The 24,354-nt window shown below is 37.8% G+C and overlaps 5 protein-coding genes across 10 annotated transcripts; 3 read left to right on the top strand and 2 right to left on the bottom strand.

Annotated features, from left to right (window-relative positions):
- Positions 1–15: 15 nt before the first annotated feature.
- Grip163 (gamma-tubulin complex component 6) lies at positions 16–4,744 on the bottom strand. Of its 3 annotated transcripts, XM_011310212.1 has the most exons (4): positions 4,607–4,744; positions 4,300–4,521; positions 3,898–4,112; positions 16–3,816 (listed from the first exon to the last, which is right to left on the bottom strand). In XM_011310212.1, exons 2-4 carry the CDS (start codon positions 4,478–4,480, stop codon positions 88–90), a joined length of 4,125 nt encoding a protein of 1,374 aa, XP_011308514.1. In that variant the 5' UTR covers positions 4,481–4,521; positions 4,607–4,744; the 3' UTR covers positions 16–87. The 3 variants fall into 3 exon arrangements, with proteins under 3 accessions (XP_011308514.1, XP_011308515.1, XP_011308513.1); XM_011310213.1 differs by lacking the exon at positions 4,607–4,744 and having other exon boundaries at positions 4,312–4,595; XM_011310211.1 differs by lacking the exon at positions 4,607–4,744 and having other exon boundaries at positions 4,300–4,595.
- Positions 4,745–5,076: 332 nt separating this feature from the next.
- On the top strand, positions 5,077–10,274 carry Rab40 (RAS oncogene family member Rab40). Its single transcript, XM_011310214.1, has 4 exons — positions 5,077–5,844; positions 6,306–6,499; positions 6,828–7,050; positions 7,395–10,274. Exons 1-4 carry the CDS (start codon positions 5,685–5,687, stop codon positions 7,700–7,702), a joined length of 885 nt encoding a protein of 294 aa, XP_011308516.1. The 5' UTR covers positions 5,077–5,684; the 3' UTR covers positions 7,703–10,274.
- Positions 10,275–10,468: 194 nt separating this feature from the next.
- On the top strand, positions 10,469–13,724 carry LOC105269737 (uncharacterized). Of its 3 annotated transcripts, none has more exons than XM_011310217.1 (4): positions 10,469–11,287; positions 11,432–11,622; positions 11,692–11,775; positions 11,857–13,724. In XM_011310217.1, the coding sequence occupies exons 1-4, from the start codon at positions 10,963–10,965 to the stop codon at positions 12,007–12,009; spliced, it is 753 nt and encodes a 250-aa protein (XP_011308519.1). In that variant the 5' UTR covers positions 10,469–10,962; the 3' UTR covers positions 12,010–13,724. The 3 variants fall into 3 exon arrangements, with proteins under 3 accessions (XP_011308519.1, XP_011308520.1, XP_011308518.1); XM_011310218.1 differs by having other exon boundaries at positions 10,469–11,025; positions 11,085–11,287; positions 11,432–11,775; XM_011310216.1 differs by having other exon boundaries at positions 11,432–11,775.
- LOC105269736 (glucose-induced degradation protein 4 homolog) lies at positions 12,606–15,875 on the bottom strand. Its single transcript, XM_011310215.1, has 4 exons — positions 15,320–15,875; positions 14,823–14,990; positions 14,521–14,753; positions 12,606–14,221 (listed from the first exon to the last, which is right to left on the bottom strand). Exons 1-4 carry the CDS (start codon positions 15,464–15,466, stop codon positions 14,158–14,160), a joined length of 612 nt encoding a protein of 203 aa, XP_011308517.1. The 5' UTR covers positions 15,467–15,875; the 3' UTR covers positions 12,606–14,157.
- Positions 15,876–16,892: 1,017 nt separating this feature from the next.
- Drat (Death resistor Adh domain containing target) lies at positions 16,893–24,271 on the top strand. 2 transcript variants are annotated; one of them, XM_011310221.1, is made up of 4 exons: positions 16,893–17,257; positions 21,843–22,389; positions 22,591–22,772; positions 22,967–24,271. In XM_011310221.1, exons 2-4 carry the CDS (start codon positions 21,856–21,858, stop codon positions 23,382–23,384), a joined length of 1,134 nt encoding a protein of 377 aa, XP_011308523.1. In that variant the 5' UTR covers positions 16,893–17,257; positions 21,843–21,855; the 3' UTR covers positions 23,385–24,271. The 2 variants fall into 2 exon arrangements, with proteins under 2 accessions (XP_011308523.1, XP_011308522.1); XM_011310220.1 differs by lacking the exon at positions 16,893–17,257 and adding an exon at positions 21,327–21,634.
- Positions 24,272–24,354: the final 83 nt, after the last annotated feature.

The raw sequence follows: 24,354 nt of genomic DNA on the forward strand, positions 1-24,354 counted from the left end.
CAATATTTTGAAGTATTCCGATAATTATGTAATTATATTCGATGTGAGATTCTCTGACAATGACAAAAATGCAATGATAAAAATTATTTAAACTCCTTTCGTTGATAAATTGTACAGTGGATTTATATTCAATGAGTCTAAGAAATGTGTCAAGTGGCTCTGGTAGCCACTGCTAGCCAATTTCTCGACGACATGAGCAGGATAAGTCCTCAGGTCGCAGAAGGCCTCGTACATCTGCTCCAACTTGTTGTAATTCGATATGGTATAACCATTTGCTCCCTTGTGCCACTCATGAGACCTCAGGCAATTGTGAAACTTGAGGATGATTTTGAAGATATTACAGAGGCACTGACGAAGTTTCTCAGCTTTTGAAGTGAGCATGCACCTCGAGAGGATCTTCTTGATGTAACTCACATGAGTCGTGTAGATCTCATCGAGACTCGTAGCACTCTCCAGCTCCTTTTCGAATTCAGTCCAGCTGGCGTGTAGAACACTGCAAGTGAGATAATTGCTGAATGCAATCATGAACTGCATCATGGCATGTCGAAATAGCTGAAGTCTGTGGTACTGGGGGGACAGGGCTGCCTCTCTCTCCACTTTCAGGATGCAAAAATCCTCCTGGAGAACCCAGAGGACTCTTCCCACCATCATCAGGAACTTGAATACCTTGCTGTACTGCTGCATCAGGACCTCATCGATAATTACGTTGAGGGGCCAGGACACTTTGTAATGTAGACACAAGCAGTCGAGTGCCTCTGGATCAGAAACAGTCAGAAGACTGGGGGTATCAATAGCCGAGAGACTTAGCAACTCAGCATTCTCATACGAATAGTTTAAAGAGCTGTGCAGAGCGTTCTCCAATAAATTCGTGAGAGTTGCAGAATTGAACAATTCAACTGGCACACTGATCTCGTAGAATTTCCTGAAGACAGACCCAGTGAGATTCCTAGCAAACTCTCCATTCAGCAGAAAGAAGAAGCTCCTCAAGCTCTGAAAATGTGACAGGATTTTGTGCTCCTCGAGCAGATACTTGATAACAGCAGAATTAGCTAGTTTACTCTGAACCATCAGAGGAATCATCACAGACTTCTCCAGATAGATCTGCAACGAAGTGTTGTCAATTAACTCAACGTCGGCCATCGTTAAAGAGGATTCGAAATTGACAGGTCCATTGTCCAAGCCAAATCCACTGAAGAACGACTGACTCTCCGGGAGATTCTGCTTATCAGACTTGGGTAGATGCTCCTCAGGGCTCAATGGAGTCTCCAAATCATTCTTCGACCCTGCCAGAGATCCAACCTCCAGACAATTGTAGAATAACGATGAACTCACTGACTGGTGGTAGCTGTCAGTGGTGCAGGACATTGGAGTGACATCATTGACGTCATTAATCCCTACCTGAGACATCACTAACTGATTATCAACCACTTCCTTTCTGCTCTCATCACCAACGAGAGTATCAATTTTATCTACTGGATCATCCTCTTTAATTCCAAGATTGATGTTCAAGTTTACTCTAGTCGTTCCACCTGTTCTTTCATTTCCCTCTTTATCCAGAACTACACCATCCTCACGAGACTCTTCCGCGGTGTTAACTGAATCGTCCCCAGAGATGATTACAGTTCTCCTTTCCTTGAACAGACGATTGCTCTGTGAGATCTCAACCAGGATAGCTTCAGTGGTCATCGACTCCAGAGTCATCTCTGTAGATTTGGAATCGTTACTGGATGTTTTTTCCTTCAGAGATAGATCCCTGGGTCTTGGAGTTCTGGTAGAGCTGTCCTGACCACTCAAAATAGTCTTCTGACTGGCCGAATCACTTGTGGAATCATTGCTGTTCTCATCTTTCTCATCTATCCTGTCACTGGCCGCTGGAAGACTTGGCAACTCGTTGTTGTCGTCCTGATTTCCTTCATCGGCTGTTCCATCATCTTGAGATTCCTCATGCCTTGCTGCAATAATCATCTCCACCCTCTCCTCGAACAACGCCATCCTCTTGCCCCTCCAGACTGCTCTGAGCTTCCGCCTCCTGGCCTCCTCAGCAAGTTCCTTATAATAATCAGCAGTGACCTTAGCCTCCGCCATGAGCACCTTCTTCTCCTCCTCCTCCTCAGCTGCGTGCTTCTCCATCTCGAGCTTCTCTTCAAGTATCTTCGCCTCTCTGGCTCTCTCCCTTCTCGATACCGCTTCTTCAGCCTGATTCTTCAGGTTCGCCAGTAATTCTCTCTTATTTTTAGCCACTAGCAGTCTAGCCTCCTCCTGGCTCTTCTTAATCCTCTGAAGAGCACCAGCCTGCGCTGCCATCACCACATCAGCCTTGCACTTCTCCCGCACTCTCATCTGTTGCAGAGCTGAACTCAAGGTGACATTCCCCAGCAGCTCGATTCCCCTCGACATGTACTCCTGGCAGATTTCCTCCTGCTCAGATAACATATTCACGTTCAAGCAGACCTTCACCAGGGGATGAGCGCTGAAGAAGAGATTGCACATGGGATTCTTAGGGTCACAGATCTTCAGTAATCTCACGGCCTTTCCACATTGTAGAATCGAGTCTGTGAGATCCTTCAAAAATCCTGGCACCGACTCCTTGTTAATCCCATAACACTTGGACCAGAATTTATGCCCTCGAGTCCTCAGGTACTGAATCCTGATGTTGATCATGAATTCTCCATGAGTCTCGTCGCACCTCCCCTCGAATATCCATTTCTCCAGGTACTCGAAATACACTTCACAGCAGGACTTGAGAACCGAGTAATATACGAGTGCAATATTTGGTTTTGTTATTCTCGTAACTTCCTTGTAGATGTGAGAGAGAAGACCAATCCCCTCCCCGATAATCGTTCTCCTGACGTTGTCACACCTGCAGAGTCTCGCCACTTCGGAGATGAGGCAGCCAATGGGTCCCAGTTGGTGGAGAAGTGTCAGCAGCTGGGGAAAATCCTCACCAAATACCTGGAGTATCACTGCCTGGTAATGAATTAAAATCTCATCGATGTTTGTGCACATTGCCTTAAAGATGAGGCCATCCTCCCTGAGTTTTCCATTAGAGTCAGGTCCAGGGCGAATCAGGAGGCTCAGGAGCTTGAAGCACGTCGCCCAATGAGTGATTTCGAAACAGATATCCTTCAGGGATTCGTTGCTGAGGAGAGGAACGGTCGTGTTGGATTTGAATATGAAACCGAGTTTGGTGTTCCAGATGAAGACGTCGGACTCGATCCCCAGGAGTACTAGTTTAACATTCTCCAGGAATTGTCGTGTTGACAGGTTGATGTCTGGGGTTTTGGGGGAGTCAGCGGAGTTTTCTGGGTAGAAGGACCAGTGGCGGAAATTCTGGAGGTGGTAGAGAGCAGTTTCGGACTCCAGGATGAAGGTGGAAGGATTGGGAGGTGAGGGATTTCCCAAGGACTCCCAGGTTCGGACTCTAGTGGGCTCCAGGGGCGAGGGAGATGTCCAGGGAATGTTGAGGATGGATTGGGTGACTGGGGGGTGAGAGGGAATGGGTGAGGAGGGGGTTGGAGACATGTGGTCCCAGAAGGGAGGGTCGGATGGGTCCTCTTGGACCAGGTAACAGCTGGACATGAGCATCGGGGTCGACGGGATGAACTCGGAGAGCCGCGAAAGTTCCAGATGACCTGGGGGTAAGCTGAAGGGAGGGTCCATCGGAAGATCTGAGAACCTCAGGAGAGAGTTCGAGGGAGTGGTGATGTTGTACGGCAGGTGAAACGCCGAGGAAGGGTACGTTTGGTATTCTGGAATTCTTTTGGAGACTCGCGGCTCTGGCAGGACGGGATTCTGCTCCCCGAAGTGAAAGATGTTCTGGAATAAAACAATATTAAATAGTTTTGAGAAAATATTTCCCCTTAATCTGAAAGATTAAAATAATGATAATGCCCTCACCAAGTCATTCGTCTCAGGAATTTCATAGGCCTTCATCCAGTAAAGAAATTGTAATACTCTATCGAGTGGGCCATCGAGCTCCTCTGACTCCTGGAGCTCTTCAAGAGCTTCATCGAGCTTAGCAGCCCTCGAGGCATGTCCAAAGCTGCACCGGAGGACAAATGAATGTTTCAGGAGCTCAGCCAGGGGATCCCGAACGTCCTTTTGTTGATTATCTAATGAAAGTTATGGTTTTATATTCTTTTCAATGAATCCAAGGATTTTTTTAAGCTTTCAGAGATTAAAGAAGATTGAAAAACTCCTTCAATCAGTTCGTAGCTCATAACTGCAAAAAAAAAGACTTAACCCCCTTCCTTAGTTGCCAATGACGTGACATTAATCAGAAAATTCTCTCCAACTCACTATTATCATCACCTGTACCGGTCGGATTCCTCAGGAGCACCTCGAAGGCTCTCGTCCTCATCTTCTTGATGATCTTCTCTCGTTTATTAGCATAATTGTCGAATGGACCATCTTTCAGGACGCCACGGCACAGATCTGTCACCAGACCGTAAAAATCCCAGCTGTCAGCCCTTGAATCCATCGTAGATCAGCCCTCCAGACACTTGCTCAACATCTTCAACACTGAATCATCATTCACTCGATTTTTCAAAATTCAAGATAAAGTTATTGAACGACTACCGCAGGTGAGCCGTAGATTTGTAAATACCAGAGAACTCTGCGCATTCCCTTCACGCATATCACATTGGCTCCACCAATTGGAGGATCAGGATTTTGAGGTCTTCATCAGGATTGGAGGACTTTTCTGTTAATCCTTTTGCTCGTGAGCTGTCGGCGAACTGTCATCCTGTGGTCACTCTAGGGTTTTTCGATCAGAAAAACATGATCGATTGTTCCAGTCGATTGTATGAGTCTGCACTATATCGATTTATGGCCGATCGATCATTTTGGTTCTTTAATTCAACTTTTTCCGCGATTCAGACACAAATCTTTATAACTTACATATTTAATAATTTATGAATTTGAAATAAATTCAATAAATGACGTTCCCTCGTCGTTTGTAATCAATTTGCCGCAATAGGAGTAAAAAAAAAGATAATTAACACAAAATTGCGATTTCGACGAAAAAATATCGATCCATTGATTGATCGAGCCGCGAAAATCAACTTGAAGAATCGAGAATCGAGACAATTCTAATTAGAAGAGATTTTTGATTGGATGACGGTCTTAACCAATGACATCGCGGCAAATACGAGAGGCCAGCTGCTGCGAACTTCAGGAGGACACAATAAAAAAACGTAAATACATTGAAGTTGGGAAATGGGACTCGAACGGGGAGCCATGGAGAAGACGCAGAAGACCCTAGAGAGCCTCCTTCCCCCCTAGACTCGCCATTTCTCTTCAAGTTCACAACAGACCATCACCCACAGACGACAATTACCCGAAATTAATATCAACCGATCACAATTTCTTATTCCCTATAAGTTCAGACAAATATTGTCCTCCACCCGTACGTCATCAGCCCCGTCCTGGTGTTCCCTCTGGGGTGGAATTCGTCGACTCGTTATCCCTGTGAAAGATTCCATGTCAATCCATGTTTTTGGGTTATGGAAGTAATCAGTGTGTGAAAAATCCATAAAAAGTGCAAGGAAAAAGAGAAAAAAAAACTGAAGAAATTGGAAAAATCAAGGATTTGACGAGGAAAAGAAAAAAAAGTGTTCGGGGCGAGTTTTTTCGCTCGGAGGGTAGACTTGCAGTATGCTCAGGATTTTTGATATTAAATTATTATGGCTGGGGGTGAGGCTGCTGGGACGAAGCCTCGTCAGGAAAAACAGTACGATTATCTTTTGAAATTCTTACTCGTTGGTGATAGTGACGTTGGAAAACAGGAGATACTCAGTGGTCTCGAGGACGGGGCATCTGAATCCCCTTTCTGCAGTGGCAGTGGTACGTTATTTTATTTATTCTTCTTCAACTAACCAAAAAAATTCCCAAAATCCTCGCCCCAAATCTCCAATTAACTATTTCAATGTCAACTAGTTCTCCACGCGAATATCTCCGAATCTAAAGGCCATACCGAATTTTTTCCCAGGACCTCTCCTGGAGAACGAAATCAGAGCTGTAAAAATGGTCTCTACCAAAAATTCATTATCTATCTTTGATTGAGAGATATTCGTTGCGAACTGGGATACTGACAGATTTGCATTGTTATCCTTTGTGTCTTGGCGGTGGAATTTTTGTTGTGCTTCATTTTTTATGGCACCAGTAAATTTCATTAGCAGAATTTATTTTTTCCCAGTGCATGAGTTTATGCAACCGTTTTAACTGCTGCCATTTCCTCCGGGTAATATTATTTTTTTTACGGTATTTACTTGCGCAATGTTTCAATGGAATTTTTTTGTTTGCAGCGTACAAGACAACGACAATTCTGCTAGATGGGAAGAGAGTCAAGTTGCAATTGTGGGATACCTCGGGACAGGGGAGATTTTGTACAATCATTCGATCGTACTCCAGGGGAGCACAGGGAATACTTCTCGTTTATGATATCACGAATAAGTGGTCATTCGATGGAATCGACCGATGGCTCAAGGAGGTAGAAGAGGTGATGATTCCTTTATTCATTTTTCCCTGTAAAATCTTCAATTTCCAATCCAACATAAATGTTAAAAAATATCTAGAGCATTAGAATTTGAAAAAAAAAAAACAAATGATTTTCAGAACGAAAACGTAAAGAGTAAAATTCAATTTGTTCCCTACTCAAGTTTTCAGGATATCGTGGAAACCTTTTTTTTTTCCACGAAAATTTCACCATCTCTCTTGAATTCAGAATATATACGCATTCTCTTATTATCCACTGCTTACTTTTTACCTCTTTACTAGTACTTTCTCTTTGCTCATGGGCCCTTTACTTTTAATTCTACATCGATCAGCACGCGCCAGGTGTTCCAAAGGTCCTAGTTGGCAATCGTCTACATTTGGCATTCAAACGACAAGTCGGTGTCAGGGATGCTGAGGCATACGCAGCAAAAAATCGTATGGCATTTTTCGAAGTCTCACCCCTATGTGATTTCAATATAAGGGAAAGTTTTTCGGAACTCTCAAGAATGGCACTCCACCGGAATGGCATGGAGCGTTTGTGGAGATCAAATAAAGGTGAATTTTTAAAATTATATTTGAGTTGATTTAGCTCTCCGGTAAGTTTTACAGAAATATTTCCGAAATCAAGACAAATAATGAAATTCTTATCAGAATCTTTTTTGTGCAACTTTTTGAAACCTGTCAGAGAGGTCATCACAACAATTTCATGATCTTCGATATTTCCGGAGATATTTCGAAAAACCATTTTGCCGTTCACTCCAAAAATTTCTGAGACGGTCTAATAATACACAGATCATTAATTTAATCGTGAATGTATCATTAATTGATAATTAATTGATGATTTATAGAGGGTAATTAGACTAATTTGGTGAATTTTTTCCATGATCTTTCTCCATCAGTCCTGAGTCTTCAAGAACTTGCCTGTCGAGCAATCGTGGCACGAACAACAGTTTATGGAATTGATCAGCTGCCCTTGCCTACGTCAATAAAATCCCACCTGAAGTCATACGCCATGACAACAACAACGCAATTGCGCTACAATGGGAATCGTTCCCAAAATTCAAGCAAGAGTCTTGGATCTTATCACCGAAAGTTGCGATTCGTTGGAGCAGGTCACAATGGACTGACGACACCGGGCAATTCACCTGGCAGCATAACAGACTCTCGTTCCAGTTGCGCTGGCCGTAATTCTTGCGCAATATCCTGAGGGTAATGGAAACAACAACACATAGCCGTTCAACAATTTCATATTGATACAGTACTTCCGTAATAAAGTGCCAAAAAGAGGTAAGTTGACCTAGCTTTTGGGTTTTTCTCCAAAAATCGTCAAATATCATCGAAACTAAAGGAGATACGACAATTCATGTTGGAACCTTTTTTGTAGGGCTCATGGAGAGCCATTGAAAAGGTTATCACAGCAATTTTGTTATCACTCTTAGTTCACGGAATATTTCCGAAAAACCGAAGTGCATCAACTTTCCACTTTTTAGCAATTTACTACTGAGTTCTTCCTTCATCCATTGAATTTTTTTGTTTTATCTGATGTAACGGAGACAACAGGTAACTATTGGAAAACTTCTTTCGTAGACTGTGACTCGTAGACGAATCACGATTTCGGAAAATTTAGGGTAAGAATTTTTTCGATTACTCGTAACAGCACCAAATGTATAATCACCACGATTCGTTCTTTTTTTTAAAATTTTTTTTATTGAGGAGACGTATGACAATTCGATTTATTAACCAAAAATCATGTAGAGAGGAATAATCGTTAAAAAAATTGTGTATATCTGCAGTGAAGTGGTGAAAGGTAATAATTAATTAACAATGAATGAAAGTTAACAATGAATATCGATGAGTATATGAGGAATATCTCCGAATCTGAAAGAGATACTGAATTTTTCATGAGAACTTTTTTTTAGCTCTCATTCCACTCCATAAAAGAGGTCCTGAGTGAAATTCCCATATTTCTCTTAAACTCCGAGATAATTCGCAAAATCGTTACCCTTTACCACTGCACTCATATATTATTATTAAATTACGTGATTATATTATAATTGATTGCAAAATTACTACAAGTACTTAGGCTGTCGAGGCAGTTCGTAAAAATTTGATGAAAAATTCACAAACCAATGAACACCAAATGCTGACAGAATAATTCGATAATCGAAAAAAGTGTGAATGAAATTTCTCGTGCTGGCAACAAGTGATTCGTCCGATAAGAAAATTCAATAGGCAGTGGGAAACTAGACAACAACAAAACTACCATCATGTGATTACGAAGAGTAAGGTTTATTTATGAGCAGATTTTTTATGTACATATATTTATAACAATAATTATTAGTGTATTTTAAATGTTGAAGTTTGTAATTTGTTGATGGATTAGACTCCGAAAGAAATTATGTACACGACAGGTACAAAAAAAACGGCGAAAAAAAAAATGATGAGGAAAAAAAGTGTAGGGTATCACGTAAATTTGTTTGATGACTAGTCCCTTTGAGAATAATTCGTTGTAGTGTAAGAGGAATTGGAAATTTTGAAGGTAAAATCGATGAAAATGTATCCGATGTCGTGGGGTAGTTTTTTACACTCTCTCATGACTCTCTCAGGCTTTGAATTTCGTAGCAAGTGTCGGAGACACCGTCCTGTTATTGGTAAATCAGTATCACTAATCCTATTTCTTGTTTCTGTTTCCCTGCATAGACCAAATAACTCGAGTTACATTTGTTCATGTATATATTTAGATTTAGAGCCCTGTAACAATTGTTCTCTCGACGTTATGTAGGAGTTTCCATTTGATTGCCTTGTTATTATTTCATTGTGAAAATCGAGCCAACGGATTATTAATCTGTCATATTCTCAATGATCTGTCAGAATTTCTCAGAATAATCTGACGCCATTCGACGAATTTAAACAGAATCGTTGAATTGTTAATGAATTGCTCGGTTTTTAGAATTGTTTGAGGTAATGCACTGTCGTATGCAATTGAATAAATTATTTTTATTGCAATGACGGTACCACTTTGCAAAAATCAAGGATCAGTGTACAATATTTCCTCGTAAATAATTTTTTATTTCAACAATTTCAGAGTTCCAACAGGTGAGACATGTCCAGTATTTTCATCCTTCGCTTTCACCTGTCACTTTCTACCCAATACCATCCACGAAAACACCAAATTTGTTTCGAGTAACAGACGTGCCCAATTATAATCCCCTCAATTATCCACAGCAGATCAATTGAATAATTTTTTACCAATCATCGTGCCATTACGCAAAACAAAACCATAATTCCGTCTTTTGAATGAGAAAACAAAAACTAACGAGAATAAATGAAAAGAAATAGTAAATATTGGAGAAGATTTTTGCACTGACAATATAGTATATATGATGGAAATTTGGATCTTAAGAATTATTTTTGAAATATTTACTGACGTGAAAAAAAAAAATCTAAAATAGAAATGCTATGTGTTGTAGAGAAAAACGAAACAATTGAGATGATAAATTTGAGAAGTAGAAGTACTCAGCGTATTTGTCGGTTAGTCGCAGTGCAATTAGTGACATTCCGTTCATCATTAAAATGATGCGTTAAATCAATGATTAATTCGTAAGTGAAGGATTGAATGATAGCGTGACATTTTTCATGGAGCAATGAGCGTAAGATTTCGTGTGAAATGTACACGAGAGTGAAGGTGACAAATATTATCATAAGCCGAGGCATATTTTTGTACACTGTGTATAAAGTATGTTGACTGAAGTCTCATAAACCCCATCCGAGAAATTCTTCATCACTGGTTCAAATTTTCAATTAATCTCCTCAAAACTACTTTTTAAAAAAGCATTGATTTATCCATTAATTATTATCATTGAAGAATAAAAAGCAGCTGCACCTAATTGTCGACTAAATTAATATTATCTCAACAATTTTTATATCATTGCGTATAAATTAATACAATTCGATATGTTGGTTTTTGAAATTGAATTTTCAACTGAATTGATTGAATTTTTGGATTTTAAATTGATAAAAACATACATCAGATTTTTTTTATTCATCTGGAGGCTGGAGCTGCTTGAAACGATCCACTCGATTTTGAAGAACCAACAGAACAATCCGAGTAATAAACAATAATTTAAACCAGTGATCATCACATCTTTCATCACGAGATGAAAGTACAGAAAAGGGTAATCATGTGTATTTCTGCAAACGTCGTGTTACTTACCCTAAACTAATATTAACAATGAACGAAAAAAAAAAAGAAACAAAAAATTGTATCATAATAAATTCACTGTAATATTTATTTACTCGAATTATATACATTGCTTAAAACTTGAATAAACACGACATTTCGAATTTGGCATTGAAGGGAGAAAACAAAATAGTCGTTTCGCTGTTGTTTTTATTTTTTAGTTTTCACTACCGTCGAGTCATTTTCGTCATTAACTGTTCATTAAGTATTTGTTAAATCCTCGTGGTATGGAGAGGATTGATTGGAGTGAACCGGATGCCGTTGGAGTGAATGTCAGAGCATCACAATGCGTAAATCCTGTCCCAGAGTCTTTGAAGGAAGTCACTGAATTAATGGTCTCTGTGAACAGATGTTTGGAGGATTGTGCTGTTGGATGGCAGGCAATATTATCCAAGAAACAGTGGAGAATTTTAGACTCACAATCTAAATTCCAATCGTGGGAACACTCTCTGTTGGCGAGAACATATTTAGCTGACAGAATTCTTGATGAGGAGTTTAAAAAATTGAGACTCGCTGCGAACAAATTGCTAAAGGATTTCAACGATTTCATTGGTAATCCAATCATCACTCCAAACATCAATTCAATCAATCATTAAAGAATGAGATAATCTAGATCAAATTCCAGATGATAGGATAAAATTGTTGAATGAATTATTTGAAAAATTCATTGTGTAATTTTGATATTTATTCTTGAAGGTCTGTTGAAGGGAAAAAATTCAAATGGAGCTGAATGTATGGGAAATCAAGAGGTGAATTGTCCTCTGAGTGTGAGGACGAATCCCATTGTCTCGCCACTCGATCTTTCACTTCTCGATGATGATAAATCATCAGAGGAGAAGGCTCCCAAGAGACGGAGCAAGAGGTTGGCTGAAACTTCTAGGAATACGGTGCAACAGTCTTTCGCTGATCTCATAAAAGCTAAAATTGATCTTGACACGAAATTTCTGGGGTTTGAGGCGGTACTCAATGGCACTGGAACCTCTCCTGCTCCAACATCTGAAGGGACCAAGTGTCTCTGCCAAATTTGTTCGAGTGTTCTGGTAAAACTGAATAATATAATAAATATACTTTGTCAACAAGTTTTTTCTATAATTTTTCATTGTTTCTATTCAATTTCATAGGGTAGTGTAATTGATAACGACGAAATCCTGAGAGAAGCTGTGACAAAACCAAAAATTCGAAGAATGTCTCGAGTAAAGAGCAAAAGACTGATGAAATCTCAAAAAATTTGGAAGCGAAACACTGGGAAAATCGCGAATGAGTCCAACCGATGAATTCTGAACAATAAATTTCCGATGGTAAAATAATTAAAACAGGTGGAAAATCGAGAGAAAAAAAAAACCCAAGTGAAAGGTAAAAAACAGAGAAGACACGCGTTTGGAAGTAATTTATAAACATTCTTCGTTGAATCAATCGTCAATGCACGATCAACTTTTATTATTGTTACAATAAAATGTGAAATATATAATTTTTAAAAATCTTTCTCTCATATTTTTACTATTAAAACGTAATTAAAATTCTCATCTGTTTAATCGACAATTGCGTATGAATAAATATTTCATTGATCGTGCCTTCAGTTTACGACTCGTTTCCCTCAATTTCTGCCTGATAATATCTGGAAGGATTATTTTAATTGCTAGCCAATCATTGCACGCGTCATAATGTTGATTACAGACTAGAAATCATTTCATCACTCGTAATATCACATAATATCATCTAAAAAATTATGCAATTATCATGGATGAATAAATGAGGGGAGAGAGACATTGATAGAAATTTATTTTGTTCTAATAGTAGGAAAGAAAAATTATTCCAAGAAAATGAAAGGGAAAGTTCTGCGAGGATTGAAATTTAGTGAATACAATCTGCGTAATTTTTGTGCCGAGGAAGTTGTATTGATTCTTCTCTACTATTTAGCAGGGAAATGTGATTTTTTATCATGTTTTCACTAAGTTACATTGAATTGCTCTCATTTTCGCATCTCTCTCAGCCCTAATTTGGACATCGGCCCAATTCATCGTGATAAAGCAAAAGTACTCTACACTCAGAAAAAAAATTGAGTTATCAATCAAATCTTACTTGTATCGACTAAATCGTCTATTAAAAATGATGGAAAAATTATTTCTTCAGTCAGACAGAAAATTAATTTGTAAATTTAAATAATAAAAATATGACAGCAATCTTATGACTTGAGGACAAAATACTAAATGATGAACTTGTCACAGTGAAAGGTATTTTGAAATTCAAAAAAGGCACCCCTTGAACCTTTCGTTATATTTCGTTCTTGTAAAGCAGAGCAACTATTCATGATTGAGATTTTCGAATTTCAGCGGGACATTGTTTTTCTTAAATTTTCAACAAACGATTCTGTTGGACCAAACAAGACTTGGTTGACATCTTTTTCATTTTTCTCTCAATGTAGAGTAATCGCGTGTCTTCATTACGTTATCTTCACAATTATGTATACATTTACAGTAAGTAATGATAATAATCAACGTCTATTACTCTGCACATAAATATTTGCTAACAGAGGATTTGTTATTTCGATTTTAAAAAATGAATAGATTCGTTTTTGAAACATCATGGGGACATTTTGCCTTCAAATTCATCGATTTTCGCTTCGTCGTCGTGTGATAAACTCGATATGTTCACGCTAAAAAAATGTTTTCGGAGAAAAAATGAAGATAAATTGCTAGTAAAGTGGTAAAACGATCTAGGAAGCTTTCATTAATATTTTTTATACCGCATTCAATACTTGATATTATGCAAATTGGTGTTAATCTTCAATTTCATCATTGAGATAATACAAAACTAAAAAAAATTATTTCGACGCCCGAGCATTTGGGAAAACTACAAGAAAAAAACATAACAGTGATTATAGATTATTCTTTTTTTTGCTACAATTAAAATTTTTATCATTTCCCAGCAGCTCTCCAACACATTTCGCGCACCAATTTCATTCACACTCGTCTTTTCAATGAAATTCCCAGGCAAACAGATCTCACATTTGAAATATCATAATGCCAAACGTCTAATAAAGACAATTATGAATACAATTCTATCCCATTCGATCTGCCATTGAGCTTACAGCAAATAAACTCAATTTTTTAATAAATTTACAATTCAATGATACACATAAAATCGTCAGGTTTCAAAAATAATGATTAAAATATTTGTTTTTTTACAATTAATAAATTGTAGGTACCACGAAAACGCTCGTCATCCAGGATTGAGGCACTCATTTCCCCAAAACTATCACGACTTGTCGATATTTTCACTTGCAGAAATTGAAATAAGTGTTAATTATATTTATTACGTCATGTTTTAGTACGCTTCAATTTTAGATCTGTTTGCATCACTTAAAAAGACACAAAGCAATAGAAGGTAATTCATTGTTGAGGGTCGAACCGAGGGCATTTATTTCACCTGAACTCATATATTTGTATACTGTGCTCGGGTACGTGCCTCAGATATAATGATTGATACCTGCAAATGAAAACAAAATTTATACAATCTATTTCAGAAATTTGCGAAGCATATCTCAGAATGTAAGGCAGTAAAATTTATGTGAAAATCTTTTTTACGGTTTTCATTGCTGTCTACAAAGAAGTCCTGAAAAAAAAATCGTTCTTTCCTCCGGAGAAATAAAATCAAAATTGAAAAAAAACTGTAAAACATTATTATGGAATAAATTCAGTGAAGACAGAATTTTTCCCGTCGATTTTTTATTATATCCGCCGCAGAATTGCAGTTAAAAAAATATTATAACCCACGATAAAACTTACCACTCTGAACTACGATGGTAATAATATCCCTCGATCGAAGCAGCTGATTTTTCGAAGCATATGTAATAGAATCCGGCAAAGGATGCCCCATTGATATCCTTTATAGTGTGATCAGGAACTAAAAAGTGTTCCTTCCATCTCATGAAGACAAAATCAGTCCCTTTAAGTGCTTCATAATCAAAGGTATCAGAATTAAAAGTCTTGGCGTATTGGCAGAACGATTCAAATTTGCTCTGGAAATAAAAAAAACACGTGGGTGAGTAATTCACAGCAAAAAAATTCAAATCGCGTATATGTCATACCCAATGTTTTTTATCGACGTCTTCATCAGCGTCCCATTTACGAGTGAGAAAAGGATATTTCTTTGATATAATCTCACCATCAAAGAACGTCGTTAACGTGGGAAATTCCTCAGTCAGGCCTTTTATTTTCAAATACCCACAGAGATAACTATTTTCCTCATCCACGTGCTGCAAAAGAACAATAATAAAATTACGAAAAGACTATAAAAAAAAATCTGATCTCAAATCTGAGTGAATGTTGTATTTTTCAATAAACGAAATATTAATTGAAGTATAAATCACATTGCAATCTGCATCATGACGAAAGTTAAAGGTGAAAATGATCTTTAAGGCAAGAATTAAAGGAATAATTATCTGAATATTGTATTAATTAGTCAGCAGATTAATTAGTCAGGATTTCGCTGACTTATTGATGCATTTGATTGATAAGTCAAGGAAAATGATTATCAAGATGCAATGGTCGAGATATCTCCCATGACATCTGGACCCCAACTAACCTGCAAAACCACCTCGACATCGTAACTATTTCCCTTGGACTTTTGTGATCCCTGGAACCTTGAGCCGTTGTATAACAATGACTTGGTGACCCCAGGTTGTTTTGAATTGGCAGGTGGTGGTGGCACAACATCCACTTTGACCGGCATCCTCTCGTCAATTGAGTTTATTTAAAAAAAAAAAAACACTTCACGTCAGAATTGCATGCATCGCAAGGTTAATGGTCGCATCAGGTTTTGTCTGGCTGTTTTCACCACTCCCTGGGGACTGTCTTCGATTGAAAAATTGTGATGAGATGAATAAATGGTGAATTTGGCTGAGACGTAGAAAATACGATGAAGTCTTCTGTATTGGTGACACGCAACACGCCACTCCCCTGTTTCACTCGATGAAACTCCGACGAAACTGTAATTCACTGAAAGTCTGAAACTCTCGCCACTCTCGATTGCTCTCGACGCTCAAATTATCGTACAGTCAAAAGTTAGGGGAAAGGGAGACCCGAAAGACGGTTTTTTTTTATTTTAAAATTTGGGCGTCTTTTTCAGGACTGACGTTCGTTAAAACAGGTTTTTTTAATTTTTCGAATTTTTGATTCGGAATTGAAGATTTTTAATTTTTTTTTTATCTCAATACAATATCTTCAATTCCTTTGTCAATGAATTTTGAAAAAATGGATTTGCGCTATTTTTTAAAGAAAAAATCGCACGTTTATCAAAACGGCCAATAAAAAATCACTAAGAATATTTTTTTCATGAATTAAAAAAATTGCAAATGCTGAAGTTTCGATAAAAAAAAAACATTAACATTATAATTCGTTCTACTTCCTAAGGCAATCTTCGTAGAAAAATGCACATCAGTAATTTTTTTTACAAAATTAAAGAATTTTCTAAAATCGTTTTTTCAATTAATAAAAATTTTGCCTAGGAAAAATAGACAGCCCGTATAATTATTCCACATGCACGAATGCATGTACGATTGTGCCGGAAGTTCTTGAAGAGAGGAAGAACCAAAAACAAAATGAGAAATGCCTTTTGCGTTGGAAAAATTGACAATTGTAATGACTGACTCTTCACGATTGGTTGATGAGCAATACCGGATGCTCATTTGGAGCATTCAACTCATCCATACATGGACATACCTCAAATTCCTATTCTTACCTACCCTACCGATGCTGCCAACATACAGGTAAGACAATGTGAGAATAGAAAATCAGAGGATAAACTAGCAAATAATGCCTCTGATTGTCTCCAGCAGCTACTGCCAGCAGCGAGCACCAGCAAAACTACAACTCAATAATTTCCAGAAATATAAGATTGGCGCCACTAACGTCACTTTAAAAACCAAAACATCAACACAACACGCCCCAATTTGAGGACTGATGGATTGGATCAACTGTCCCTGACCTAATGATCCAGTAAAATAATTCCATCCACAACCCTAATCTGTCATCTCCAAATCAATCGATTCAGCAAAAAAAAAAAACACAACAAGCCATGAAAGTAAGCAATAGTCTTTATTTCTCACAAGAGAATTACATCTGCCTGGAAATTACTCAATTATAGAAATAAAGTTTTGAGAAAAAGCATGTTTCTGTCAAGTAAATTGATTAATGGGGGAAATAATTTGTTGTTTTGTTTCAGTGAAGGGAAAATTCTTGGGAGTCGGCGCATGAACAATTCGTGATGCGCCCTCTCTTCTTATCTTGACACAAAATTCCAGACCCCTGAGGGTCGTCCATTGCGGACATTCAGAATCATACAAAGTCCACCCTCAGAACAGTGACAACTCGACTCCCCTCAGTATTCGCAAATGAAAAATCCAAACGTATACCTCGGGAAAAAAAATCGTCAAATAATTTGATAACAGATCATCGTTCGCTGCCAAGGCGTCTGCTGACGCATTTTATTGTCAATAATCTTTATCCAGGATTGTCAATTTGAGTAAGTCATCGCGAATGCATGATTATTCAAAATTGCATGTTTCACACAATGTTTCATGATTCCATCAGTCACTCTATTTACATTCTATCAACATCGATGTGTCCTTTGTCTCTTGAGCTGTCAACATTATTTTCTGACAGCTGTCTATTTTCAAACCACTGGAAACTACGTCATGCGGACAAGGCACGATCGATAGACTTCTTTGTTGCTCCATCCAAATAACGAAAAAAAAAATATTCAAAGTCGTTTTTCTATCCTCCTTTCTATCCTATATCACCTCGACTTTTTGAATACTTGATACGAGTGTAACATGATGATGTCACGTATTTTTTAAATCTATTGCGTTCACTTCTTGTTCATCATTCCATCGGATGATGACCTCGTAATTACGTCACATTAACAAGGGAAAGACCTAAATTCAGGGCACTACGATCGTTGTTATTTGAGTTGTTGCTTTAGTACAAAGAATATTGCTGTAGAAATTTTGATGGTTCTTCATGCACGTAAATATCACTGTTTTCCTTAAATTTATTCTTATTAGTACGTGACGGATTTTAAAATGATCAGCCTGCATGATTAAATTGGGGACAGTCTAAAAGGCAACAAAGTACAAGGCACAAAGTTCGAGCTGTATGATGACAATCTAATCGCACGATTGACACATTGAATCCAATCAAGACCAATCTGCTCAAATGGCCATTCGTACGATTAACAATATTACGTAAACCTTCAATGGTATTTTTATCTTGGAGATCATTTTTCTGAGACTGGATTCTTCGGTATTGACCTCTTAGATTTCTATTCTTCGATTAAGTCGAGTTTTCCAATTGTCTGTCTGAAACTCAAGGTCAAAAATAATGAAGTATGATGTTTCACCGTTGTATCATGGCTGCAGACATTCTATATATACAGATCCAATTCAATTGTTTATTGCAATAGATATAACGGTAGTGATCGTCCTTGCATCGTCCACATGTTTCCATGTTTTCATATTAAATTCCTCTGGTGTTGGAGATAATGAAGGCCGATTACTTGGAGGCAAAATTTATCCTATTTTCAGAGCGTACGTACGCCACTTCCAGAGGTTCATTTCGACGTCAAATACGCGACTATAAATAATTAAAATAATATGATTAATGAATTAATTAATCAGAGAGGGCGTTTTTTACATTTTTTTAAAAACATAAAAATTGAAATATCTCGAATACTTTGTAGGACAAATATATTCTGAGTGTCTACTTGCTCCGGCCCCCAAACATTTTAGCGCTCCAATAGTGGAATCTATTATCATGATGAGTCAGAGTCAACCCAGGGCTTCTCAGCTCTGGAGTTTGCGAGAAAACACCTGGGGTTAGCCCACTTCCCCTTCCCCTGTGATTTAAATGATTCTGCACTTGCCCAGCTCCGAGGCGACGAGTCAGTGAACGCTCGAGGGAACGTGATCGGGAAACGGCTTGCCACAGCACAACTACAACATTAAAAATTACAGTCCAGAGGTACACGTGAACACGCGGATCCCCAGTGATGTCCACGTGATCAGAGCATGCAATCCAACAACGGCATCGACCGTATTTTTCCCTCCTCAAAGCCCCTCCACCCAACCGGTCTCTTCATTCTCTATTTCTCCGTGCTCTCACCATTATTCTCAACTGTGCCTGTTATTTTAAGGATGTTCCACACATATATATCGAAATCCACCTTTTTTTCAATTTTTCGAAAATTATTGAAATTTTGTGAGCCATTAAATAAATGACAAAACGCAAAAACGTGATGTTTTTTCAAGTCAATCCCATAGTGATTCCGTTATTTTTTAAAGAAAAATGAAAAAGCGTTAATTCCGGCTATGGGTGTGGACATGGGTGTGGAATACCCTTAACTTCGCTGTATATTCTCTCATGCTTTGATTTTTTATACTTCGTTGATTAAAACAATTATTTTTACCAAGTAAATGTAAATGTACTTCAAACAAATATCACCTGATGAGTAATTTAATGTGGCGTCTTGAGTCACCTGTTTGCTTTGGTTTATCAAATTATTTGCTGGTTTTACAGCTACCTTTTTGATTATCTCACTTCTACCCTTTTTTTATTGGGGGTTCAAGTGCTCGAGTAATTGAACCCTATACAATATATTATTCAGTCGTCTAATTCGTATCGTTTATTCCTAGGAATGGAATGACTTTAAGGCCCGGATGGATTATCAGGAAAATATCATTTACTCCGAAATTTGGACTGCTAGTTACTCCGGAAATTAATCATTTTTTTCTAATAATTGTTAGCTAGCGCCGTAGCGGTTGTTAACAACTAGAGCGCTAGCTAACAATTATCGGAAAAATCAATTAATTGATGAAGTAATTAGGAGTGCCAAGTTTGGAGTAAATCATCTTTTCCAGACAATCCAACCGGGCCTTGAATTGAATTTAAACGAGTTTCCTAAAAATAAACTATGATATAACCGAAACTAATTCCATCGTTTACACTCGACGGATTAGAAATCAGGTAATTAGTCGACATGATCTTGTTATCACTTCGATTAAAAAAATATATGTAACCGTTCCATAATGTTTACCACAAGCTTGTTACGAGATCTCCCGCAAAGGATATGGATTTTTCTTATCATTATTTTACTGATTCTCGATAATTCCTGAAAAATCTCATAAACAAGCGATAAGAACGTGTTGTCTATGAGACCCGTGGGAAATATTCGCATGTGCGCACATGTAGTAAACTAGATTTAATTAAAAAACAATATTATTGATCTGATAATACAGGATGATAAGACTATGAATATATATAACACCTCATTTTTTAGATCAGGCATGTCTACTCATGTTGTCTAATCTGTTAAGGACGTTCTAACTTCATCTCATTATATTCCGTGATTATATACTCAGGTATATAGTGAGTATATAGTGAGTATATAGTGAGTATATAGTGAGTATATAGTCAAAACCTGCCCATGAAAACCAAAATACACTTTTGTTTATTACAAAAAAAGCAGAACTTGTATATTTTATAGTAGTAATCCAGTTTATTCTATTTTCAATACAAAAAGCAATTCGTTATCGATTCCACCATCTGCGAGAAATTAATAGAATTTAGGAGATTATGTGATACATTTTTTCCCGTGTACGTGAAAAATAATTCATTGGCAAAACGAATGACTGAATTTTATGAACGAAATATGATCGCGGGTAATTTCTACGTCATTGAAAATATGAACAAAGTACAACGGTCGTCATTGTCCATGTCATAATTATTTTTTGTTTTCAGTTTTTGCTGAATGCTGGGGTTGTCAATGAGTTAGACAAACGGTGTGAATAGTTATTTCAAGGTGCCTTTCTGGGTTTCTAATGTCCACTCTCAATATATCCATAATTTTGCAATACGTCTTTCTCAATAAAAGTATTGTTTCCCTATTTTTTCAATCCGTTCTATTCTATTTATACTTCAGACTGCGTACTTTCTGTTTTCCAGAATGAGCACGTGCGGTTATTAAATGAAATTGAAGCGAGAAGATAACCCGATATTCCAGAAAATGCGCAGAATGTTGATTGTTTGCGTAGAAAAAAACTCGAAAAACTATGATTCTGTATCAAAGTATCAAGCGACGTTGACACACATGCAATCAATTTCAAGTATTAATTTTTTTCGAGCAAAAAAAAGGTCATGAGAAACCACTCGTTATAATTACGTTGCAATTACATAGTGATGATGTGGTTGTGCCATTCAACTACTGCACGTACTGCACAATTGCCCACATATTGTTCAATTTATGAGATTCCCCAATAGAGGCATGTTCGAGAACGAACTTGAGAATTATTGCGTAATTAATAATCGAGGATTTTTATCGGGAATATATTTAAAAAATAGAGGTGAAGATAAATGAAAAAGTGAGGTGTTTACTTCGTGAGATCACGACTCACACCGGGTTGTGATGCGTGGCTTTAAAGAGAAGAAAAAAATAAGCAGTTGCTTGCACGCATTCTCCGAGTGTTCGGCGAGCTCATCCCCACCACAAATATCCGATGTTTTCCCCTGTGTTATTCTGAGGAGTCGTATAAAAGCGAATGAGAAACCTGGCCTCGGATTAGTACACAACGCTCAGCTGTTCGGATAATAACAATACATTGTTAAAGTCGTTGAGGTCCCATCAAGAATTGTCTAATTGTCAATCATTCAAATTTAGTGACAATGATTCATACTCCAGAATAGAGGAAATTACGAAATTCGTGGTTATCGCTTCTTTGACAATTCAAACGACAATTAGAAGTCGTTAGTCGTTCAGTTCTCTAATCGAAGTGAAAAACAAAGAAATGCCTGTCGAAGTAGCTGCACCTGGCCAACCTGCTCATGGCCCTCACAAAGCTTTTAATGGGTATATTTTATTTTATTCTTTATTATTTGAATTTCATGATTGTCGATTTTCAGTGCCCTTGGACTTACCAATTACTGTTTATTATGCAATTGAACTTTCATTTTTCTCGATTTGGAGTGGACAGCTGAATATAAATATGATGAATCATTCGAAGATGTTTTCACCAAAATTGGCCAAAATTGAATGGGAGTATTTTAAATTTTTTCAGGGAATCTAAGAAGATGAATAAACTTTGCCGTCAATTGTCAATTGAGAGTCCAAGCGTAACGGGACGTGATTGTGTCTTCAGTTTCGATGTACCAGTGCCAGATGTACCTAGTCATGGGGCTAGAATTCGTGTTGTATGCGCTGGTGCCTGTTACCATCCAAAACGCTCGCCAAGCCTCACAAGTCTGACATCAGTATCAAGTTCAAGTAGTCTGGCAACTGAAGCATCTCTAGAGGGTGATTTTCCAGTTACTCTGCCACATCATGGAGTGAGAGATGCCTCTTTATTTCCTGGATATGAAGTTGCTGGTATCGTTGAATCACTTGGATCAGGACTGAGCGAAGACTGTGGATTTACCGTTGGCGATCGAGTTATACTTTATCCATACGAGGGCATTCCAAATGGTTACGTGGAGTATCTCGTCGTTCATGATCTCAAATACCTCATTAAAATACCAGATAACGTATCACTGAGTGTCGCTGCAATGCTACCTGCTGGTGCTCTACTTGCTATGAATACAGTATTTGCGGCACACGAACACGTTCAGGTACCAACAATTCAACTTATTTATATTTTTCATTGGACATTGTTGTTTTGTTTTTATACGGTCACGCGCGTGCTCTCTCTTTCAATAAACAAGTGGATTTCTCCTCTTGTTGAATGGGTCATGACGAAGTATTGAATTCTTTGCGTCAATTCTCAATGTTATTCTCCACAATGTTTATTAATGATTCATTTGTTCCTGCAGCAACTGGTGAAAGAGCGTGGTGAAAACAGCATTTGCAAGATTCTGATCGTTGGCACTGGTGGATTGGCTCTGTGGGCTCTGAGAATTGCCGCCTATCACTTCACAAATATGCGAGACAAAGTCACAATAACAATTGCCTCGTTAAAAGATGATGGATTGAAAATGGCACAGGAATTTCAGCGGTAACTACTACAAGATATTTAATTTATCATTCGATGAGCCATCAGATTAATTTTTGTACCTCGACATTACGGGGAGAGGGAATTTTTTATTTGGGGCCTCATGAAATTTAGATGATTATTTAGATGAAATAAAAATAATGTCAATGTGACAGTGCATTCATTTTATTCACAAGCAGTGTGAATTTGAATTCCAGGGTGAACGTAGTGGAGTGGAACGAGGGCCTCTATGAGAATCAGCTAATTGAACGCACAATGGATGCCTGTCGAGGTCAGGTGGATGTTGTTATTGACTTTGGTACAACATCGAGAAGCCTCCATCGCAGTATGCAATGCCTAAGTAAAGGTGGAGTGGTTTTCGTGATGAAAGAAGTGGCAGATCGTCTATTACCGAAATTCAGTAGACGGGCTGAAGAGAGACAAATCAGTATAAAGTCAGTTGAACTTGGCACATTGGAGCAACTCACTGAATTAGTCCAATTGGTTGCTTCTGCTGAAATCGAACCGCCACCACACACGGTTTATCCAGCTGAGGAGGCAATGGATGTTGTTCATAAACTTTGTCATTCACAGATTCAAGGCAGAGCCATCCTTCGTTTTTATCCCGCGGATTAGACCCTGTAATTGAGGTTGAAAACCTGAGGACATCAGTTATCGCTGATTATTGATGATTCTCGATGAACGACGCATCGATATTCATCGGACGAGGGCATTTTGTAGTGTGATCAGTGGAATGGATTTCGTCTTGGATGATCAATGTCTAGGTTGGCATATTGGAAAGAGATGGGAGTCACTTCGCAGAGATTAATCATATAATAAACATGAGTATGTAGCGTGGTAGTTCGTTTTAATTATCATGATGAACGCATACAGAGTTCGATATTAATAATGAGTATTTACGTGAAAATTCAACATTTTTGTGACGAAGTCGTGAGAGAATTTCATGAAAATTTTTCAATTCCCTCGATCGTAAAATTTTCAGCAAATACTTCTTACATTTTACTCCAAATCATGTACAGATCTTTCATCACTCCAAGTCTTATTGGAAAGCATAAAATCAGTGGGATTATTCACTTCGAAATTTGTATATGCTTTAAGTCTCAATGACTTAAGAAACTGGTTAATGAAAAAGTTGATGCAGTATCGAGATAGAAAAATTTTTTGTTTTACAAGCTGTACCAGTTGTTTAGAATAAGCATTTTCATTAGTATATGTGAGCTACAATTTTGTCAGAAGTACTGGACGCTCGACTGCGCCTTAAAAATCATAAGCCTTATTATTAATCCTAGATCAGTATTGCTGTGTTGAACTTTTTTGAGACTGTAAAATTTTTTTTTTATGAGATGGTCATTTTTTTTCAGTCATCTGTAATCAAATGTAATACGTCAAAGTTTTCTTGTAACGCACTGCATCATAATTTTTAAGATTTTATGGCTAATGTCATACCAGTGATGTATTCTGCTATAAATCTTCGTAATATAATGAATATGTTTCTATTTAAATGACTGCAGTGGTGTTTTTTCATTCATCCTTTTTTTTTCTATCATTACAAATATGACAGTGGGATTGCTACTGAGGCAGTTAC

This window comes from Fopius arisanus, unplaced genomic scaffold (genome assembly GCF_000806365.1).
Source record: "Fopius arisanus strain USDA-PBARC FA_bdor unplaced genomic scaffold, ASM80636v1 scaffold00074, whole genome shotgun sequence".
Taxonomy (NCBI): domain Eukaryota; kingdom Metazoa; phylum Arthropoda; class Insecta; order Hymenoptera; family Braconidae; genus Fopius; species Fopius arisanus.

What these genes read in the sequence shown, in the direction of transcription:
- Grip163 (XM_011310212.1), bottom strand. Translation starts at nt 4,480, where the DNA reads ATGGATTCAAGGGCTGACAGCTGGGATTTTTACGGTCTGGTGACAGAT. An exon ending in CGGTACAGGTGATGATAATA is followed by an intron (nt 4,113 to 4,299) that starts GTGAGTTGGAGA and finishes AACTTTCATTAG; the next exon opens with ATAATCAACAAAAGGACGTT. An exon ending in TTCCTGAGACGAATGACTTG is followed by an intron (nt 3,817 to 3,897) that starts GTGAGGGCATTA and finishes GTTTTATTCCAG; the next exon opens with AACATCTTTCACTTCGGGGA.
- Rab40 (XM_011310214.1), top strand. Translation starts at nt 5,685, where the DNA reads ATGGCTGGGGGTGAGGCTGCTGGGACGAAGCCTCGTCAGGAAAAACAG. An exon ending in CCCTTTCTGCAGTGGCAGTG is followed by an intron (nt 5,845 to 6,305) that starts GTACGTTATTTT and finishes TTTTGTTTGCAG; the next exon opens with CGTACAAGACAACGACAATT. An exon ending in GGCTCAAGGAGGTAGAAGAG is followed by an intron (nt 6,500 to 6,827) that starts GTGATGATTCCT and finishes TACATCGATCAG; the next exon opens with CACGCGCCAGGTGTTCCAAA.
- LOC105269737 (XM_011310216.1), top strand. Translation starts at nt 10,963, where the DNA reads ATGGAGAGGATTGATTGGAGTGAACCGGATGCCGTTGGAGTGAATGTC. An exon ending in GGATTTCAACGATTTCATTG is followed by an intron (nt 11,288 to 11,431) that starts GTAATCCAATCA and finishes TTATTCTTGAAG; the next exon opens with GTCTGTTGAAGGGAAAAAAT. An exon ending in AAATTTGTTCGAGTGTTCTG is followed by an intron (nt 11,776 to 11,856) that starts GTAAAACTGAAT and finishes TCAATTTCATAG; the next exon opens with GGTAGTGTAATTGATAACGA.
- LOC105269736 (XM_011310215.1), bottom strand. Translation starts at nt 15,466, where the DNA reads ATGCCGGTCAAAGTGGATGTTGTGCCACCACCACCTGCCAATTCAAAA. An exon ending in ATGTCGAGGTGGTTTTGCAG is followed by an intron (nt 14,991 to 15,319) that starts GTTAGTTGGGGT and finishes GTTCTTTTGCAG; the next exon opens with CACGTGGATGAGGAAAATAG. An exon ending in ACGTCGATAAAAAACATTGG is followed by an intron (nt 14,754 to 14,822) that starts GTATGACATATA and finishes TTTTATTTCCAG; the next exon opens with AGCAAATTTGAATCGTTCTG.
- Drat (XM_011310220.1), top strand. Translation starts at nt 21,573, where the DNA reads ATGCCTGTCGAAGTAGCTGCACCTGGCCAACCTGCTCATGGCCCTCAC. An exon ending in CCTCACAAAGCTTTTAATGG is followed by an intron (nt 21,635 to 21,842) that starts GTATATTTTATT and finishes AAATTTTTTCAG; the next exon opens with GGAATCTAAGAAGATGAATA. An exon ending in ATGGCACAGGAATTTCAGCG is followed by an intron (nt 22,773 to 22,966) that starts GTAACTACTACA and finishes TTTGAATTCCAG; the next exon opens with GGTGAACGTAGTGGAGTGGA.